Below are 21,307 nucleotides of genomic sequence, written 5' to 3'. Positions count from 1 at the left end.
AAAGCTATGCTTGGTACGGCGGTTTTCAAAGAAACTTTGGTTTTGTTGCTGTTTTCGTTCTATTTATAGAACTACAACGAATTAACCAATTTTGTCTGTTTGTATGATTTTTAATAATCGGGGATTGCCCATATTGCTTTTTTTAAATGTATGAAAACATTTATTTGAAGCAATTTTTTTTAATTTTATAATTTATTTAATAATTTGGGAAAAATTTAAACAACGTGACATCAGGACGGACAAGGCGACAGCTGTTTCGATTATACCTTGTAAATCTCTTCAAAGCCTTTTCTCCCGGGAGTGGGAGTCGAACTCGCACCCCTACGATAGTTGAAATGGTTGTAAACGCATTCAGCTACGTCATGCCTGTTGTGAAGTCTTTCCCAATTGCCTTCTTTTTGCATATTTTAATCTTTTACACATTGCATACTTCGTATGCAATTATGTGTTAAAGCTATGCTTGGTACGGCGGTTTTCAAAGAAACTTTGGTTTTGTTGCTGTTTTCGTTCTATTTATAGAACTACAACGAATTAACCAATTTTGTCTGTTTGTATGATTTTTAATAATCGGGGATTGCCCATATTGCTTTTTTTAAATGTATGAAAACATTTATTTGAAGCAATTTTTTTTAATTTTATAATTTATTTAATAATTTGGGAAAAATTTAAACAACGTGACATCAGGACGGACAAGGCGACAGCTGTTTCGATTATACCTTGTAAATCTCTTCAAAGCCTTTTCTCCCGGGAGTGGGAGTCGAACTCGCACCCCTACGATAGTTGAAATGGTTGTAAACGCATTCAGCTACGTCATGCCTGTTGTGAAGTCTTTCCCAATTGCCTTCTTTTTGCATATTTTAATCTTTTACACATTGCAATAAATGTTTTCATACATTTAAAAAAAGCAATATGGGCAATCCCCGATTATTAAAAATCATACAAACAGACAAAATTGGTTAATTCGTTGTAGTTCTATAAATAGAACGAAAACAGCAACAAAACCAAAGTTTCTTTGAAAACCGCCGTACCAAGCATAGCTTTAACACATAATTGCATACGAAGTATGCAATGTGTAAAAGATTAAAATATGCAAAAAGAAGGCAATTGGGAAAGACTTCACAACAGGCATGACGTAGCTGAATGCGTTTACAACCATTTCAACTATCGTAGGGGTGCGAGTTCGACTCCCACTCCCGGGAGAAAAGGCTTTGAAGAGATTTACAAGGTATAATCGAAACAGCTGTCGCCTTGTCCGTCCTGATGTCACGTTGTTTAAATTTTTCCCAAATTATTAAATAAATTATAAAATTAAAAAAAATTGCTTCAAATAAATGTTTTCATACATTTAAAAAAAGCAATATGGGCAATCCCCGATTATTAAAAATCATATATTACTTTTCTCCAATTTTGGTATAGGTTTGGTCTGGTTAAATATATTTTTAGTGTATTTATCGGTTTGTGCGCTATCTTCACATCTCTCTGTTATAACAGTCCGATTTTGCAAAGAGCTCTGATAGCTTGGGAACATAAACTAAAGATTTAAACATTTCCGGGTTTTCGGATTTAGTTTGATTTGTTTTAATTGAACATCTTTAATTAAAATTTTTACTTAATATTTAAGAATTCATGAGCTTAACACCAGCTTATAATAATTGAATATTCAATTATTATGTTTTGAAGAGAAACTGAAAAGAAAGAAACATTTAATGGCATATTGCCAGCTCATATTCGGCTCGAAGGACCATGAACATCTGGGGCTTGTACCTGGGGGTTTCGACCTCATTTGCGTCTTGTTTATATTCGGTAGGAGGTTTTTACTCCAATCGACTGGAGAGATCAGCCGAGGGTGTTTTACCTTAGCGATATCTTAGAAAAGAGGGAAGTTAGATTAGGAGCAAGTAGAAATACGAAATTTGAGATCAGCTGGTTCACTGCCCAAAGTTAGGAAATTCTGTTCACGTTACTCCCGTCTCCGTCTCTGCACAAAATAATTTCCCGCTCCCAAAGCAAAATTTCACTTTGAAAAAAAAAAAAAGCACTGCCAAATACGCACTCGGAAGCAATGCGGCCAACATTTATACTACGAAAAAATATTAATATACATCCATCAACAAGTTGGGTGGCGAGTTTAGTAAAATTATTAAAAATATCTACATTTGGTTTTGAACTTTTATTGGGAAAAATGATCGGGTCCTACGCCTGTTTGCCAAGTCAACCTTTAGAGGTAAATAGTATTTTGGGGAAATTTTTAAATAGATTGATCTTCGCGTCCCACCCAAATTTCTTCCAAAATGGAATCTTATATCAGACTACCCGACGCAGTAACCGTGTTTCAGTCAGATTTTAATGACTCACCAGTAGCATGCCATACGAAGAAAACTCTTGAGATTCAACAAGAGTTCAGAGCGACCTGGAAGAAGGCGAAGGCGTCCCAAGAGGCCCTTCTCAATTCAGATACGCTAAGAGCGGAAAATATTTCAGCTGTAAAGCTAAAACATAAAAATGCCTACTCGGTATACCTGCGATGCATATCAAATATCGTTGAGCTGCAGGAAAAATTAACAGAGCCCGAAAAAACTGTGGAATCCTCGCCCATACGTGAACGTGAACGTCATATTCGTCTGCCCCATGCGACACCGACTTGCTCAAGGGCGATTATCTATCCTGGCCAACATTTCGCGACTTGTATACGGCTAGTTTTATTATAATAGTCATCTTACTAATGTTGAGTGTTTATATTACACAGTGGCGGATCCAGGCTGCTTTTTGAGGGGGAAGGGGGGCGATTTCAGTCAGTAACTGTTTCTCCCAATAGCTGATGTGTTTTGAACAAAGTTCACATCAAGATACTTTATATGTGAAAATGCAAAACAAAACAACAAGGGAAACGTATATAGTTATTTTTTAGGGGTCAATTTATTAGTATTTTTTTACTTTGTTTAGTAATTTCATACACATATTTGGTTTCATTTAGTTATTCAAATTAACAATAGTACATCCAATTTTTTGACATCATTTTTATCTTCTGCATAGTTCATATTCACAGAGTAAATTTGATTCTATGCTTCCCTTTTTTTACATATCTTTCAATTATATGATCAATATCAATCTCAATATCGAAATGGATCTTTAAAAGTGCAAGACCAGTGAGTCTGTTCTGAGACATTGTGGACCGTAACCACGTTTTCAACCGGCGAAGTGTCGAAAAACTCCTTTCAGCACAAGCATGGAAGCGTGGGCAAAATTTTGATAAGAGCATTTATTGATGGAAACGCATATTCATTGCAATCATTTAAAACTTTTTCAGCTGACAACTTCGTAGTCTCCATCTAGATTAATTTTATTTCCTCCAATAAGAGATGCGTATCGTTTACCAAGATCTTGGACAGGCTTTTAGACAAATTCTTTTTTTGCAGTGTATTATCTTTGATGATTCGCGATGGGAGTGGCAAATTAAGATTAAAAAGTTGCAATGTATCTTCAGGTAATCTATCTTGTAAATCAAGAATGATATGATCAGGAAGAGGTAAATAAATTGTTTTTCGATAATACTCTTCAGCCTCTGATCAAGTGTAATTCGCTCGATGTATTTTCTTTCTAGCAATTCGTGGGAGGAACATATCAAACTTCAACTCATCTGCGAAAGCGACTATTCTTTTGTAAAGTCCTGAAAAACGACATCCTGCTTCAAGTCTATGGTTTTTTAATGTTCGCAAAGTGTCACTCAATGCTTCAGAAGCTTGATTCAAATCTATTGACGGTGTTTGCAAAAGTAAGCTTAGTGGTCGTGTAACAGAAAGTACATTGCTCAAACAAATCACTGAAATCACGAACTCTGTCTCGCAAATAGATTCAATATAGAACGGGCTTCAGAACTTGTTGTTGAATCTTGCCAAGTAGAAATTTCTTGAAACGAAGCAACAATTTTTGTGATGTTTTCTTCAAACTGCATTATACCATCATGTTTTTCAGACCAGCGCGTTTCACATAGTCCACTTAATGATTCCTGCAGATGTTGGTACGTTTCGGGGACTGATTTGGAAAACTGATAATTTTTTTCATCAACGCAATACAATCCTTTGTTTGAAGAACTTTCGACGTTTTCGCAAGCGATTTATTAGGACAATGGTTGAAACACGGACAATGATTAGCATTGGTACATATTTTAAGAAGTTCCTGCCCAGCTCCTTTAACTTCTGATGTCATTACAGAACATCCATCCGTTCCAATTCCTACGCAATATTCGAAGGGTAGTCGTAAATTATTAAAAATATCGATCACTATGTGTGCTAAGGCTACACTTGTCAATTTTTTTCTCCATTTATAACATCCTCTCCTCGGATCAAATCGTACGCATCAAGGAGAGTTACAAAATATTCTCTTATATTGCCATCATATAAATACCGCAAACAAAGGCTGAGTTACTCAGTATGACTATAGTTTATATAGATATATATATAGTTTCATCGAAAGTAATTGTAAAAAATTTAGCCATTTTGAATAAGTTCGTTTTGAGTCGTGTTGCTTATATAAGTAGCTCTTGGATGTATAGAATTTAAAAGTTCTTCAAGCTCTTTATGACCTGCAGCGACTAAAAATTTCAAAACTGCCCTAAAATTACCCTCGTTTGTTGCTGATTCAGAAAAGTTAAGTTTACCGTCATCTCTATGGCCTCTTAATGCTAAATTCTGTCGTCCACAAAGAATAATAGTTTTTATAATAATCTCCAACAATCTTCTATTTTTCTCAACTTGTTCCATGCGATCAGAAGAAAGCAAGTTAATGATTTCCTTTCCTGGATTTTCATACCTGTTTATGAAATCTTGACTAAAAAGGGCTGACTTAGAGTGATATTTGTTAATATCGTGGTTATTTAGTAAACCTTCTTTACCGGACAACTTTGCAAACGATGTCACAGGAACTTTGACAAGTGCATTCAATTTCGAGTCATCAGTATCACCTGCAAATAAGAAACAATATTTACAAAAACATCCTTTTTTTGTTCAGAATAAACAAGCCACTCATATTCAGTTAAAAACTGATGTTTAAAGTATCGCTTTTCTATTTTTCCTTTTTTACTATGACTCGAAAAAGGGAAGATATAGTCCTTCGGTGGTACCCAAGGATATTTTAGTAAGTTGCACTTCGTATAATCATCTAATAAATGTTTTTCCCCACAAAATTACTTATGTTGTATTTTTCAACAATAGAATTTTTGAAAGTGATATAAGTACATTCGAACCCGATTCAGCATTCATAGATGTTAAATGCAACGTTTTCTCATTATTATTATCAACCAACAATGTATTAGCTTCGCGATCAGTATGAGTTAAGAGTGGAACAGTACTTCCGTTTTCAACATTTGTATCATCGCAGACCTGTTCTTGAAGTTTTGGCAGCTTGCAAAAATATTCATTGATGCTCTTGATAGCTCATCGCTTCTTATTATCTTTTCCATCAGAGTTTCCGTCCTGTAAATATTTATTTCACGTTATTCAAGAATTCTCTTTGATTCACGTAGAAGCAGTTAGCAATATTTGCATGTTATGAAGTTTATCTACTTGAATTTTTTTTTGATGCTGATTGATGTGGTAAATTAGAAATACGTAGACACAAGATTTCTCTTTTGATATTAAAAAAAAAGCTATAAAAACAAGCTATATGCACTTGTTTTCTTGCTGACTTCAGTATATTTATAAACATACTATATCCGAGTGATCTCACGAAAAAAAAGCTGGTGAAAATATATTGCTCGCTACTGTTATTTAATACTCGACTGTTAAAAAGCAGTCTGATTCATGAAATTTTATTAAATGTTTAACGATTATATGAAAATAGCAATGTATGCTCGATGGAAAAACCCAAATCACACTTTAATGGAAAATTCGTACTTACCATTTTCGATTTCCTCCGCCCTCGGTCTTTTAGTTTGCTGGTTATATGTCACTCGAACTTCCAATTATCGATTAATTAAACAGATTTAATAGTTCACGATACCGAACGAGTTGGTAAATCGAATGAATTAGGTTAAATTTTTTAATATTCTAAGGTTAATACAGTAGAATCGCGAAAAAGTTAACCAAAACACAAGCTTTAATACAAGTTAACACAAGTACACAACTCACAAGTTTAAATGCCCATGACTAACTACATTTGCGCCACGCGACACCGACAACAATTTTTTACACAGGTATTCGGGGAATACCCGCACTTTTTTTATTGCCAAATAAACGGTTAGATTTGAAAAAATTGATGAGCTCAGGAAAATTAAACAATACATAGTTAACTTTTTAGAGCTGGACGTGGAAGCTCATACTCGGTCAACTTAGCAGAGCGATTAACAGTGTGCGGACTTAAAAATTTTGTTTAGTTGCAGATTTTTCAGAAAATAGTGGTAGATTTATGAAAAAAAAGTGGTAGCATTGGGTTATATTTGAAATATTTTTAAGTAGTGAATATTACTCACTTCTTTTCCTATATATACATAGGTAGGTGGAAGTGGCAGTTATGTACTAAAAACCTAAAGTAATAGAGATTAAATGGTGATCAAAGCATCGCTAGGTGTTATTTTGAGTTTTACAAAACTATTCTTCTACAAATAATATTGTTTCTCTTCTCAAAAAATTGTGGAAAAGCAAAGGTTTCTTCAAAAAACTTCTATAAAAAACTACCACCTTTTACGAGCTTGCGTGGTAGAACTTCAAATAAAAGAAATATAGGGTTAGATCTACCACTTTAGTGGTAAAAGTCCGAACACTGGCGACTAACTTTCTCGCGATTCTACTGTTATTGAATATGTGCACCGCAGTTTCTACAGAGATAACAAATGCCCAATAGAAAGTGGTGAAAAATGAGTAGAGTGAGAGTGAAGATTCCGAATAAACTTTATTCAATAAAGTAAGGTTTGATTCAGTACCATCAGCGCAAATATTTCTGAGCATTGGACTGATTTGCATGAGCATTCTTACTATTGAGCGCTAATATTATTTGAAAATTGATACTCGATTAAAGCATGCATACAAAAACTGCATTATGAAAAGTAACGATCAAATATCCACCATTATATTTATACAAATACTGCATATAAATAGTGGGTTTCTGGGACTTCGTGAAAAAAAATTTGTTCCGAATAAATTTTGGAAAGAAAATCTAGTTCCGCTACTAATATTACCTCAACCAAAAGACACAGGGGGAGCGAAGGAAATTGTCCAAAAATGCGAAGTCACAAAGGACGATTTCGAAACTGCCTTGAAAAGTCTGACTGACAGGTACGAAAACAAACGTATGCTGAATAAAAGGCCATACACCAAAGGCCATACAACCAAAAGAACCAATGAGGATATAGTATGGAAGGAAAAGATCGGGTGTAACCGAACATTACATACTCAGCTGAGAGCTTTGGAGCCGAAATAAGGGAAAATCACCATGTAGAAAAATGAACCTAGGGTAACCCTGGAATGTGTTTGTATGACATTGGTATCAAATGGAAGGTAGTAAAGAGTATAGTTCTATAGGTGGACGCCTTTTCGAGATATCGCCATAACCGTGGACCAGGGGTTACTCTAGAATGTGTTTGAAGATATGGGTATAAAATGAAAGGTGGTAATGAGTATTTTAAAAGGCAGTGGGCCTTAGTTCTATAGGTGGACGCATTTTCGAGATATCGCCATAAAGGTGGACCAGGGGTGACTCTATAATATGTTTGTACGATATGGGTATCAAATTGAAGGTATTAATGAGAGTTTTAAAAGGGAGTGGTGGTAGTTGTATATGTGAAAGCGTTTTCCAGATATCGACCAAAATTTGGACCAGGGACCCAGGACATCATCTGTTGGATGGCCCTGAAAAGTCCAGAAATTACCCTAACGGGATCCCGGACGAATCCTGAAAACCATCTTTAAATGATCACGAAAAAGTCCCGAAATGTCCCTGACTGAATCCCGTACGGATCACGAAAACCCGTATTATAAAAAAAAAAAAAAAATGTAAGGCGCGATAACCTCCGAAGAGATCTAAGGCCGAGCTTCTCTTCCAATTTGCGTCGTACTCCTCTTGATTTTCCCTATAAATTGGCCGGACGGGACCTACATGCTTTATGCCGACTCCGAACGGCATCTGCAGGCAGGTGAGTTTTCAATGAGAGCTTTTCATGGCAGAAATACACCCGGAGCGCTTGCCAAACACTGCCGAGGGGCGACCCCGCTTAGAAAAATTTTCTTCTAATTGAAAAACTTTATTTCTAAAATTTTGATGTTGCTTTGCTCGGGGTGTGAACCCAAGGCATACGGTGTGGTAGGCGGAGCACGCTACCATCACACCACGGTGGCCGCCTTGCTAAACATTATAAGAGAAAAAACATGGATATGAAATAAAATTTATTGCATTCATTGCATATTTTATTGCAACATAAAAATTAACATAAAATATTATTTCAGGTACAAACATGAAGGACATAAATTAAAAAATAAACGCAAAAAAATAAATTGATAAGGATTACAACTGCTCGTAAAAAGGGCTATAATACTTAGGAATGTGATTTTCTGAAACTGAGACATCGCCCTTAGGATTCTGCATGACGGCTTGTAAATCGTACACTACCACATTAGCATTCACTTCCTCCTTATCATACTTCTTTTCCTTTCTGGAAAATTCTTTCTCTACGATATGCTGATTATAATATTCTTCTTGTTTATTTTTTTCATCACCCTCTGCGATATCGTAGGCACAACAAGTTCCACATAAATATTTTTTTGGCGTAAAGAATGAAATATTATAATCTTCTGTAAATATTCGATAAAACATTACATAGTCAACAAACGGAACGTTTTTAGCTTTACACTCCGCGACGTAGTCTCGGTGAATGCCCGCAATAGATTTGCTACCATCAATAAAATGTTTACTGGTGTTTGCACGAGTATAATGACTCTCGATTTTAGGGATTTTATCGATAAAGTTTTTAACAATCCTCCAGCAGTAAAACATTTTCCAATTCATTTCGTTTCTTCTGAACAGTTCTTATTGGGCGATCATTAATATTTAAAGCATTTTTAAAAAACAATTTGCATACTCGGACTTTTTGTCTATTGAGATGAAAACAGAAGGCATTATTATTGTACCTTTTCTTTCTCGTACCACCTTCACGCACATACCGATATTTAGGCTGAATGACCATCATACTATTCTGAATAAATTGTGAGGACCAAATATTGACATCAAATTTGACCCACACAACATTGTCACAGCAAAATAAAGCTGAGCGAAACAGCCACACACACAATATTATAACCACAACATAAGGTCGAGCGAAGCCAGCAACATACAATATTAGCACCGCAACATGAGGCTGAACGAAGCCAGTAACACGAGCAAACAATAAACGCGGTATACAAGACGCAATCAAACACACGAATAATACACGCATTAGACTAGGTCATACCTACTTCAACCGCAACATCAAACAACAATATACCCAAACCATGCGACGACAACAACTGCAGCTTCTACCGACACACGACCGATCGTAACAACACGGTCGCAACACGAAAGAGTTAGTCAGCACGGAGCAGTGGTGGTGAACAGTTCTAAGCTGAACAGTGATAGCTCGTAGTTAGGGTTTTACCAGTGCGAGACATCAATACTCAGGTTAGACGCGAACTGAGCAAAGCCAAACTTTAGGCTGCGCACGCCGCCACCACCAAACGTGAGTCGCTATATAAAACCGCGAGTGGACGCCGCAGTGGTAAAAGTGACGCCAACGTCGACACAGTCAGCCAACTGAGCCAGCAGCAGGGCCATCGACGAGGACACACGCAATTGGGTCAGTTACCAAATCACCGACGCCGACGCAGCCCACCGCGCCAACACCAGCACCATCGACGAGGAAACACGCAATTGGACCAGTTACCGTATGATCGACGCCGACGCAGCCCACCGCACCAACACCAGCACCATCGAAGCCAACAAACGGTATAGCCCGGCGCTGTGATCACTGTTCGGATCTACGGACGGTAAGTGATAGCTCGTAGTTAGAGTTTTACCAGTGCGAGACACCATCACCCGACGTAGACGCAGACTGAACGGTGCGTGAGTGTGCGGGCTTTCCCCCTCTCACTTAAAGCTTAGAGCTGCGCTCCGCCGACTCATCACAGTCGACAGCGAGGTGACCCGTGGGGCACGGTGAATACTGTTCGGATCTACGGAAGGAAGGTGATAGCTCGTAGTTAGGGTTTTACCAGTGCGAGACATCACCACCCGACGTAGACGCAGACTGAGCGGTGCGTGAGAGTGTGGTTTTTCCCTCGCTCAATTAAACGCTCAAGGCTGCGCTCCGCCGATTCATCACCGTCGACCGTGAGGCGACCCGTAATGCGCTACAGAACTGCGACGCCAGCGTCACCGCGCCGTCAACGAGCACCCCAGTAAGCTGACTAAATACCAACCGTGACGCCAGCGTCAAGGCGTCACTAACGAGCGTCCTCAATGACCGCTTACTCTTTCATTTCGAGCGTCCCCAGTCGCCGCATACACATAATAATCGAGCGCCTTCAGCGGCGCAATACTAACCGTGACGCCAGTGCCAACGCGCCACCAACGAGCGTCCTCAGTGATCGCTTACTCTTTCACTTCGAGCGTCCCCAGTGGCCGCATACACTTATTTATCAAGCGTCCTCAGCGGCGCAATACTAACCGTGACGCCAGCGCCAACGCGTCACCAACGAGGGTCCTCAGTGACCGCTTACTCTTTCACTTCGTGCGTCCCCAGTTGCCGCATACACATAATCATCGAGCTTCCTCAGCGGCGAAATAATAACCGCGGAGCAAACGCCAACGCGTCAGAAATAACAACCGCGGTGCCAACATCAACGCGTCATCAACGAGCATCCGTAGTGACCGCATATACATTATCATCGAACGTCCTCAGCGGCGAACAACTAGCTGCGACGCCAGCGTCAACGCGTTAATCAAAGAGCGTCCTCAGTGACTGCATACTCAGCACGACAGCCAACGATGCGGCGAACGCCAGCGTAGGCGTCCAATAACCACGCGCTAACGGGACCTGGTGGACCGTTAGCCAATACAAACCATTATACAAATAGGAAAATATTTAAAACAGAGGTAGCAACAACATAAGCCAGCACGCCAGCAGGCATACCAACGGGACTTGGGTGGACCGTTACCCACCAGGCCACGCCGACACCGAATACCAATAGCATTGAATGAAAATTGAGTTTAAATTATGTTTTAGATATAATCTAGCTGTAAATGAATGAAGTTCAATAAAGTACGACTTGGAAAAGGGCCCCAAATATACATTTATTGTAAGGAACCCTGGACACGGCGAGTATACCCCAGCAATTTATTAAGAAGCACCGGGGCACAGGTAAAGTTTCGTTATAATTGGCGCCCGAGCAGGGACCTTCAAAGTCGTATAACTAACTATTCAGGGGGACAAATCCCCGGCGAAAAATTTTTTTTTCACGAGATGAGTGAGCCACTCGATACAACGTGGATAGATAACGTCGCCAAAGAGCAGCTGGTGGCCATAGCCCAAGAGCTAGACATTGAACACACAGGCACAACGCGGGAGATCCGAAAACGGATAGTCCTAACAATTTCCAAGGCACCGACTGACTCCGATATATACGCAAAATTCATATCTCTGGAGGGCACAGGGTCGCAGAAACCAACTCAGAGAACGAGAGTGGATCAAAGGGACTGATCCCACCGACTCCAAGGGGAACGGGAGCGAGAGGTCCCACAAAGACACCGGAACCGACCCAATTTACACTTCCCACGCAGAACCTACAACCAACACCCCAGTACCCACCCGTAGCGAACATCGTTAACCCCAACGATGTGATAGCCCAAGGTAATCATAATAGGCCCTCGTAATCAAACCCGTCATCGATCAAGTACGGTAGTGGTCAGTGAAATACGATGGAGGACGAGATCCCCTAGCATTCATGGAGCGGCTGGAGGAATTGGCAGAAGTATACACGGTAAGTGCAGACCTCTTCCCGAAAACTATGCCCGAGTTACTTTGCAACACCGCCCTCCAGTGGTATCGCAACAATAACGAACACTGGACCAACTGGGCGGCCTTCAAGCGGGATTTCCTCCGATTTTTCTTACCGGCCAGATATTTCGAGCGTCTAGAAGATGACATACGACAGCGAAAACAATACGCACTGGAGAAATACAAGGATTACGTGCTGGTGATACAAAACATGATGCGGCACGCCGGTTACAGTAAGGAGCAACGCCTAGAAAGGATATTTCGAAACAGCCATCTGGATTACCTATTGTATATCCGCCGAAGAGATTTCACCAGTTCAGCGGAACTTCTCACCCTCGCGGAAGACTAAGAGGGCATCCACGAAGGCTACCTACGGACGTCAGAAGCACCACGACGTGAGATGGCGGGAAAAGTCGTAAGCGAGAAAGCAAGGATCGTAAAATCACCTCATCTGCAGCCACCACAAGAGATTCCAAACATACAGCATCACTCCCCACCTAGAACGCCGAACAACGCATGCAGAAGGTGTGACCAAGAAGGGCACTACATTGAAAAATGCCGAAATAGGAGAAAGTTATTCTGTTGGGAGTGCGGTCAGCCGGATGTACGAACAATAGAATGCTGTCATCGAGGAACCGTCAGGAAACGAGAAAGGGATACACCAAGGACAAGGCGCGGTGAATTTACAAGACCCAGCGCCGAAACACCAGTAACCATGCGCCAGGATCGTGGCCGTCTCTACGCCCTAGTCCAACTTGGCGGACAACCAGCAGAAGCCGTGATCGACACCGGGGCCTCACGAAGTTTCATATCAAGCATCGCAGCAGAACGCATGGTAAGTTCAGGAGGCGGGGAAGGGGTAGCCGCAGCCCTCCAAATAACCATGGCCTACGGTACTAGCAGCCAAATCTTCGATGCCATACGGAAGGAAGTACGCCTCGGCGAATCGTCACACAACACCGTGTTACACGTTATGCCTGGGGCCACTGATGACATCATAATCGGCCTAGATACGCTAGGCGGCATGGGTGTTACAGTATTCTGCAGAGGTACTGCAAAAAAAAAAATGTAGATAGGAAAACAGGAGTTGCAACAGGAATCAAATAATCTATAAAAGAAAGGAAATCCCGTTTTTCATTTGCAAAAATTAAAAGTCATAGAGTCGAACGGACGCCTTACCTCCCGAGTGGAAGTGAAAAAAAAGATTATAAAAAAAAAAAATTTATTTCTATAGTGAGTTTACCGGGTACAAAAAGAAACGGTGTCTTAAAGTTTAAAGTGTCGAAACCACACGAGACCCTGTCCAAGGCAACCAGCAAAATCCTCACCACCAGCCGAATCATCATAACCACCGGTAAGTCACATAAAACTTCCTGTCACTAGCCAATACCCTAACATGATTACCGCCTTAGATACCCTTATCAACCCTTGCCCGACTGTAATATTCCTCTTCTTCTTTCCCACCAGAAACCGCGTCTGCCTCCGAGAGGGATTCTACCGCCATCTAGGCGAAACACATCAACTCAACACCAGCAGCATACGACAAACACCAGCAACCGATACTAAAACACCCAAAGCGCAAAAGATACAACCACAAACACCACATCAACCCACTTCCATCTTGGCAAAACAGACACCAGCCACACATCTACGCCAGCCACACCGCAAAACCTGCAACCACAAATACTATAGAAATCCAACACCAGCGGCATACAATCACATTAAACACCAATCACGTTAAACAAAACACCTGCATTCATAACAAATACACGCAAAGGCACGCAACATTAATGATAAACCCTGGTAACATCGCTCAACAACCACCACTTCACACAAGGAAGTACACCACAAAACCACGCAACATTAGGAACAACAGGCAATACCACACACCAACCACCTTTAACACTGCGAGCAATACATATAAATGCTACACATCATCAAGAGAAAACAATATCACTAAACACTAACAACAGTACATCAACCAACACGGTAAGCACAAACACTACTAGGTATAAGCCGCAAGCAGCCAGAGGTGGATCCACGCCTATTGCGACACTTACCAACCAATCTATACAACCCATCATATAAGAACGCAAAACGGCGGCACGACACAACACCATCAGACGACGTTACATCACATCACTACATCACATTACAGCACGATATAACATCACAGCATACAGCATACCCCATTCTATCACATTACATATCATCGCATTACAACTTATAATTAACATTGCTAGTTTGGACTGGCAACACCCAGGTAAGTGAGCAAGTGAGCAAGTGAGCGACTGACTGGCTGTAGACCGCTAATAGGGAGAGTGCGCTGCGCACCACTTTTCAACCACATCACCAACTCAACACGGGGCGACCGACATAAGTTCGCCGGGTTCGACCTTTCTTTAAACTTTTTTTATAATTTTGTACTTTAAGTATTTTATAGACATTTTTATATGTTCATAATTCCTTTCTCACCTTGTACATGAATTTCTTTTATTTTATCTGCTAGGCAGCCACGCTGAATTATTGGTATTAATTTTCTTGCACTTTTTGGGTTTTTGTTGTTGTTTATTTTCGTTGATTTTTTTCCTTGAATTTTTTTGTATTTAAAAAGAAAAGAAAACTAGTAATTATCTTTCCGTGAAGGTAAATTAGGAATTTAGGAAGTTCATGTTGCAGGCCACGAGGATCTGCTAGAATACGCAATACCAAATTTGTACATTTGTTTAATTACCTTTTTTATTGCGTTTTTATTTCCTTTTTTTTCCTTGGCAAAACTGAATTTATAACATTTTTCTTTATTTTTTTATAATAATTTACGCGAGCACTACGAATGTGTATACTCATGTTTTTCTGTACAAACCGGAACTTAATGTCTCATGTGGTGAAAATTTCAAGCCAGCCCATGTGGACACTTAGTACAGACCCTGGCTTCCACCAATAGGCATGATAATTATAATTTTGTTTTTGTGACTGTGGGTCGAGGAAGGTGGCAAGAACCGCGCCTCAATGCCGACGAGCCTTAGCCGGGCTACCAGCATGCCAACCCCCACCCTTCTCGCCCGGACCAAGCAGTTACATTGCATTATATTACAATGGTGCCCAACGTAATAGCATGATCATCTTTTTATTTTTCTCACATTTAATTATACTATCTTTCTTTCAGTTTTTCCTTCAACTTTCCAACTAATTGCCCAAACTTTTCCTTTTCCCATCATAACTTACTATTTTTATTTTTATTCTTTTTTTAACATCTACTAATTTCTCACTTTTCTCATTTCAAATTAAATTTTTTAACTAATTTATTTTCCTTCTTTCGGACAGGTTAGGGTAACGAGGGTAGCATCACTTTCAGGCGACTAGCCTCGACTTCGACTACCACCTTACTATGACGTTGCGATCGAAGAAAGGGAACTTCGAAGTCGGACTACTTCAGGCGACTGAAAGTGATTTGTGCCTGAGTAACAAGTAGGTAGTTAGACGCGGGGTAGTGTTAGTCCGACTTCGAAGTTCCCTTTCTTCGATCGCAACGTCATAGTAAGGTGGTATTCGAAGTCGAGGCTAGCGCAATATAAGACGTTTTCTGTGGCAAAGCTCAAGCTGCCATGTGGTCTTCTAGCACCGCCCACATGTGAAGTTTATAGCTGTTAATAAATTGGGGTAAATTGGGGTTTTTTTCTTTACTTGAGATAGGTGTTAGGCAGCTACGGCTGGAGTAAGGACTCTGACCGGCGATGTGCCGCACTAGGGATTGAATGGGGGATTAGCTGACATGATATTGGACAGAATGCTGACGGACTAAAGCAACACCAATCTAACTTATGTTTCCTTCGCGAGGTCAACACCAATCAAACTAACCACAAACTTTAAGATATAGATATTTATCGAAGTTTTAAATTTTCCACCATTTTTATAGAATTTCTTGTTTTTTTTTTTCTTTCTTTCTTTTTTTTCTCAACCTATTGTTCAAACATTCATTCAACCGAAAAACAATATAGTCGTTGAGGTCACTTAATTAGGTTAGTTCAATATCGAAGAGGAAAAAGAAAAATACCACTTTGAAATTTGGTGTTGTTTCCTTTCAATTAAAATTTTGTAAATACATTGAATTTTCATTTCCTTTTTTTTGGAGTTTTTCAGCCTTTGTGCGAATGTGAAGCACATCCAGTTATCTAAGAGTGTTAGGTATAATTTGATTGATGATTTTTTTTGCCTTTTTTATATATTTTTGTGGAACTTTCTTTTCACTAACACATTTTTAATGTAGGTATTTGTAGCGAATTAAAGCACAGATAGCTAGGGTTTCTTACAGCCAGCCACGTCTTGAATTTCTTTCAGTGGTTAATGGTATTTTGAATTTTTTTTTTGCAAAAACATACATATACAAGCATATCCACACACATAAATATTTCACATCTATGAAATTTTGTTTTAATCACCTGTATACACACGCATACATATCTTTTAGTTTTTTCATAGAACTTTATTGAAGTTAGAAGTTTTATTTGATAGATACCCATTTACACACATAAAATTGTTTTACACCTGGGAATTCTAACCCATTTTGTTGCACACGTACATATAGATCGTACTTATATAATATACCCTTTTATATTAATACAAATATTACATACTGAATTTTTGATTTGCCTCCACACGTTTATTTTTGAATTTTTTTTCTTCGCGAAATCAATTGATTATCTTTCCATCTTCTTAATATATATATATTTTTTTAAATCTTAGGGGGTAACTTCGATTTCGATATTTTTGTTGATTTCCGTTTCTTTGTGTTGTTTTATTCAGGGCCTCATCGAGGTGGTGTATGGATAATCATCAAGATCGGGAAGAAATACCGAGGCCAGGGTTAGGAAATCTTAGTTGCAACAGAGAGGGCCAGTCATACGCAGCATTACTAGGGCACTTGAAAACCAAGTGGCCGGTTCTATATTCACCCAAATAGATACGGGTATAGAGATACCAGTAGACTTTCTGCCGACTGACTTCTTGAACCGCTGTTCTGCCAGGATTTGCGCTAACCTCGAAAATAGTGTAAAAAGGAGGAAAGACGTTGTTGTTTCAAATTCGATAATAGTGGACAACGAAGATAATTCCCTTAGCTTTTTGCGCAAGTTGTCGTTGTTGGAGTTGTCCGAATCGGGGGATGTTCTACAGATAGGGGTGCTTTTGGAGGTGCTATATCACGACGGCCAACCGGAAATACAGAGAAGGAACGCCGGCAGCTCACATGGACAAACTCAACGCCGTTATGGAGACGATATCTCAACAAAACCACATCGTTCTAGAAGCTATGGATGAATTCCGGAAAATGAGAGCCGATGTGTCAAGATTAAGTAACCGTCTAGCTGACGTAGAATTGTCCATGCAAGGACCAGCGCCACGACCGCAACCAGCGTCAACTTCGACATATATCGAAAATAGGGAAACGATTAACGAGGGGGAATAGCGGGACGAGAGGACCAGGAACATTTATGATAGGAAGAGAATCGATCTTAACAAATGGCACCTAAAGTTTGATGGGTCACCCAAGGGGATGACAGTATAAAGCTTTGTCTTTAGAGTAGAGAAGATGAGGATGCAGTACAATTTGACATATGAACAGCTTCTAGCTGACTTTCACTGTTTGGTGACCGGGTTAGCTCTCAAATGGTACTGGAAGGTCCTAGAAGATAATGCTGACGACAAAGACTTTGACTACTTTCGCCTCAAGGTTGAGCTTTTGACTCAATTTAAGTCTGCAGATTCTGATAATGAGGTGATTCGCGAGATCATGGAACGGAAGCATATCCCACAAGAGAGTTTCGATGAATTCTACGCGGAAGTCCATGATCTCACGTTCAGATTGGGGAAAAAGATTCCAGAAGCATAACTCGTCAATATAATAAAAGGTAATCTTAAGCCCTTTTTAGCTAATTTAACGTTTGCCACCAAATTATCGACCCTAGCTGAGTTAAAACATGCGTGCAAGCGAGCTGAAAAACTCATGAACGAGAATAGGGCTCGGTTTAAAGGAGCGAGCGAGCTAGAAGTTAGCAAAAGGATTTGGAGTACAGGGGTAGACGGGGAAGTAGAAGTTGAAGCCTTCAATAGGGATATCTCAGGGGCAAACAAAATGAAGCCCGGGCCCGCCTCTTCCCGTGATCCGTCAAAATCCCATCCTCCATCCTATGATCCAAACGTACGTGATTCGTCCCATAACCAAAGTAAGTGTGTGAGGTGGGTTTTGTCTAAGGCTGGAGTAACGCTCAGTCAATCCAGGGTCGAGTAAAGGTCCCACAAACCCCTACTGAATAAATACACGATATTTATGTGTTACGAACACACGCATACACGGCTGGATATATTAGCCGGACAGCAGCTTTCCGTCGCAAGATGGCGAAGGGGTGGAGCGGCGGCTAACAGTCGTTGGAGTAGAGGAGGTTCGGTAGGGCGGTTGAACCGTCGGGTAACGGACGAACTCGTACGGCGGTACGGAAGCAGCGGCGGGATAGAAGCAGCGGGTTAACGGCGGTAGGATGGCAAGCGGCCAGTGGCTAGTGTAGCAGCGGCGGGACGGTTGCAGCGGCTTAACGGCAGTAGGATGGCAGACGGCCAACGGTCGTCGTGGCAGCGGAGTGACGGATGCAGCAGCTTAACGGCCGTAGGACGGCGAACGACCAACGGTCGTCGTAGCAGCGGCAGGACGGATGCAGCGGCTTAACGGCGGTAGGATGGCAGACGGCCAACGGTCGTCGTAGCAGCGGCGGGACGTATGCAGCGGTTTAAAGGCGGTAGGATGGCGAACGGCCAACGGTTAGTGGGGCAGCGGCGGCACCAGCAAGGCGGGATTGGCACGACAGTAGTGTGGGGGACGGCCAACGGTCGGCGTAGCCGCGGCGTGATTGATGTAGCGGCTTAACGGCGGTAGGATGGCGAATGGCCAACGGTTAGTGGGACGGCGGCGGCACCAGCAAGGCGGGATGGGCACGGCAGTAGTATGGCGGACGGCCAACGGTTGGCGTAGCACCGGCGGGATGGAGGCAGCGGCGGCACCAGAGGGGCGACGATGCGACGGCACCGGTGGTGGGCTACGGAGCGCGTACCAGGGCCGGGGAGAGAGGGGAAGTAGGCTAGCGATGGTGTTTGCCGGGGCAGCGGCGGCTCGTTCCGGGCGGGGTTGGTTGACGGTATCGGCGGGATCGGCAGAATCGATAGTAGGCCGGTCGGTCACCTGGGGAAGAGACTGCGAGGACTCGGTTAGTGCTGGTTTCACCGCTGGACACCCCCGCCCTCCTACTTGCACGCTAGTAGAAGGTGGGTAAGGTGGGCGGGGCTGTACCAGCCGACACACCGTAGGTCGATCCGTGCGTGGAGGGGAAGTGCACCTTAACGGCACAGCGATAGCTCCTGTGTGCACGCATCGGCTCACGGCTGAAACCAGAGCTATGGAGAGGGGTTGTGCGGTCGTTCTGGCAGCGGGTCGTTGCTTACCAGACCAGGGCGACGAAGGGAAAAGTAGCCCGAAGACACCACTCTCGTCGTCCTGCTGCAGCAAGGTTGACTAACGCCACGGCCGCACCTTCTTATCCCTAGCTAACTAGTGGGAGTGGTCCCACCGCTCCGGCTAGCCTATTAAACCAGAGCTGGGGGGAGGGGTGCTTTGGGTCATTGAGGCAGCGGGCCGCTCAACACCAGGGTGGGGGACGGAGGGAAAAGTAGTCCGAAGACACCGCTCTCGTCGTCCAGCCCTGGTGGAGGGCGACCCGCGCCATGACGGCGCCCCTGCCACGCAACCCGAGCTGAGGGGGAAGGGGGCATGTGGTCATTGAGGCAGCGGGCTGCTCAAGCACCAGGGTGGGCGACGGAGGGAAAAATAGTCCGAAGACACCGCTCTCGTCGTCCAGCCCTGGTGGAGGGTGACCCGCGCCATGACGGCGCACCTGCCACGCAACCCGAGCTGAGGGGGAAGGGTGTATGTGGTCATTGAGGCAGCGGGCCACTCAGGCACCAAGGTGGGCGACGGAGGGAAAAATAGTCCGAAGACACTGCTCTCGTCGTCCAGCCCTGGTGGAGGGTGACCCGCGCCATGAAAGCGCCCCTTCCACTCAGCTGGCTAGCCGGAGTGGTTATTTTGTCTTTAATAAGACAACCACTCTCGCTGGCTCACCTGCGAGGACTGAATTGCAAAAATGCAAATTCGATGTTTATATGGGTGGTGCCGCAAACTGGTTGAGAAGTCAACGCACCATTATTGTGCTTTTTCATTCATTTGCTATCAGTGGTTGTTGACTATGCTATACAAGTGGTTTTTGGCTATGTTATAGAAACTGGTTGAGAAATCAACGCACCATTATTGTGTTTTTCATTGGTTTGCTATTAGTGGTTGTTGACTATGCTATACAAGCATAAGTACAAGTGGTTTATTGTAACGCTACGTTACAGTCCCCCTCCCACTTCGGTTGACGGAAAGCTGCGGTGGGGTAAGATGGATCTCCAGGTATGTCCTAAGTCTTATGCCGGTGTGCATGTGGGCGAAGCACTTTATTAATTTTTTTTCTTCTGTTTTTTCTCAAAAATATATAGTCATTCCACTTATATCTAACAGAGTTTATGTTTTAATTCATTTGTATAACGTAAGAATAATTACATTTCATTGTTCTTAAAACTAACAGAGTATATTTCATACAATTCATTATAATACATAATATTCTTCTTCTTCGTTTCCATCTTCCTCGGGTTGTGATTTCATCATGGCTATCAGGTATTCGGTAAAATGTGGCGCGAAAAAAATTGGTCCCCGTTGTGTTTTTGCTCGATTGGTTGGCCACTGGTACTGCTCCCTCCGTGTGCACCCGCTCTGACGTCTTTTTATTTCGCCGCAGTTTATGCCTGCTGCAGATGCTTTTATACCCTCTTTTCTGACCATGTTTATTGCAAGTGCCATTTATGGAATTTCCTAATCCCATGTGCGGTGGTCACTCAGGAACGGTGCTAACGCTTTTCCGCCGAACTGCTTCCCATTGTCGGTGAGGAAGGTTTTCGGACAACCAAGTAAGTATATGACCTTTTCTTGTAGCGCTTTGAGCACGCTTGCCGTTTTTGCTTGGCGCGCCGGGATTAACTCCACTCACTTGTAGAATTTGTAGATCATGGCGAGGAGGTAGTTCCTTCTTTGCTTGGAACGTGGTAGTGGTGGCACGAATTCGGCGGTTACTATTTTCCGTGGCTGCGGATATTGCATGGTTGCCAATAATCTCTCCGGGCTCTTCTCTGTCGCTTTTTATTGAAAGATCT

The 21,307-nt window shown here is 42.0% G+C and overlaps 2 protein-coding genes across 10 annotated transcripts in view; both read right to left on the bottom strand.

Moving 5' to 3' along the window:
- The window catches only part of bt (projectin protein bent), a 3,328,983-nt gene that overhangs the window by 3,218,133 nt on the left and 89,543 nt on the right, over nt 1-21,307 (bottom strand). The window lies entirely within an intron of this gene.
- Nucleotides 11,005-21,307, bottom strand: part of LOC137234209 (pharyngeal muscle protein 2-like) — a 27,806-nt gene continuing 17,503 nt past the window's right edge. Inside the window, exon 3 of the mRNA XM_067757822.1 lies at nt 11,005-21,305. Within this exon, the coding sequence (XP_067613923.1) occupies nt 20,989-21,305 (317 nt within the window). The 3' untranslated portion in view covers nt 11,005-20,988. The remainder of the gene's footprint in view (nt 21,306-21,307) is intronic.

Source organism: Eurosta solidaginis, chromosome X (assembly GCF_040869045.1).
Source record: "Eurosta solidaginis isolate ZX-2024a chromosome X, ASM4086904v1, whole genome shotgun sequence".
NCBI classification, from domain to species: domain Eukaryota; kingdom Metazoa; phylum Arthropoda; class Insecta; order Diptera; family Tephritidae; genus Eurosta; species Eurosta solidaginis.
Note: the sequence above shows the minus strand (reverse complement) of the source record. Positions and strands in the feature narration are given on the sequence as shown.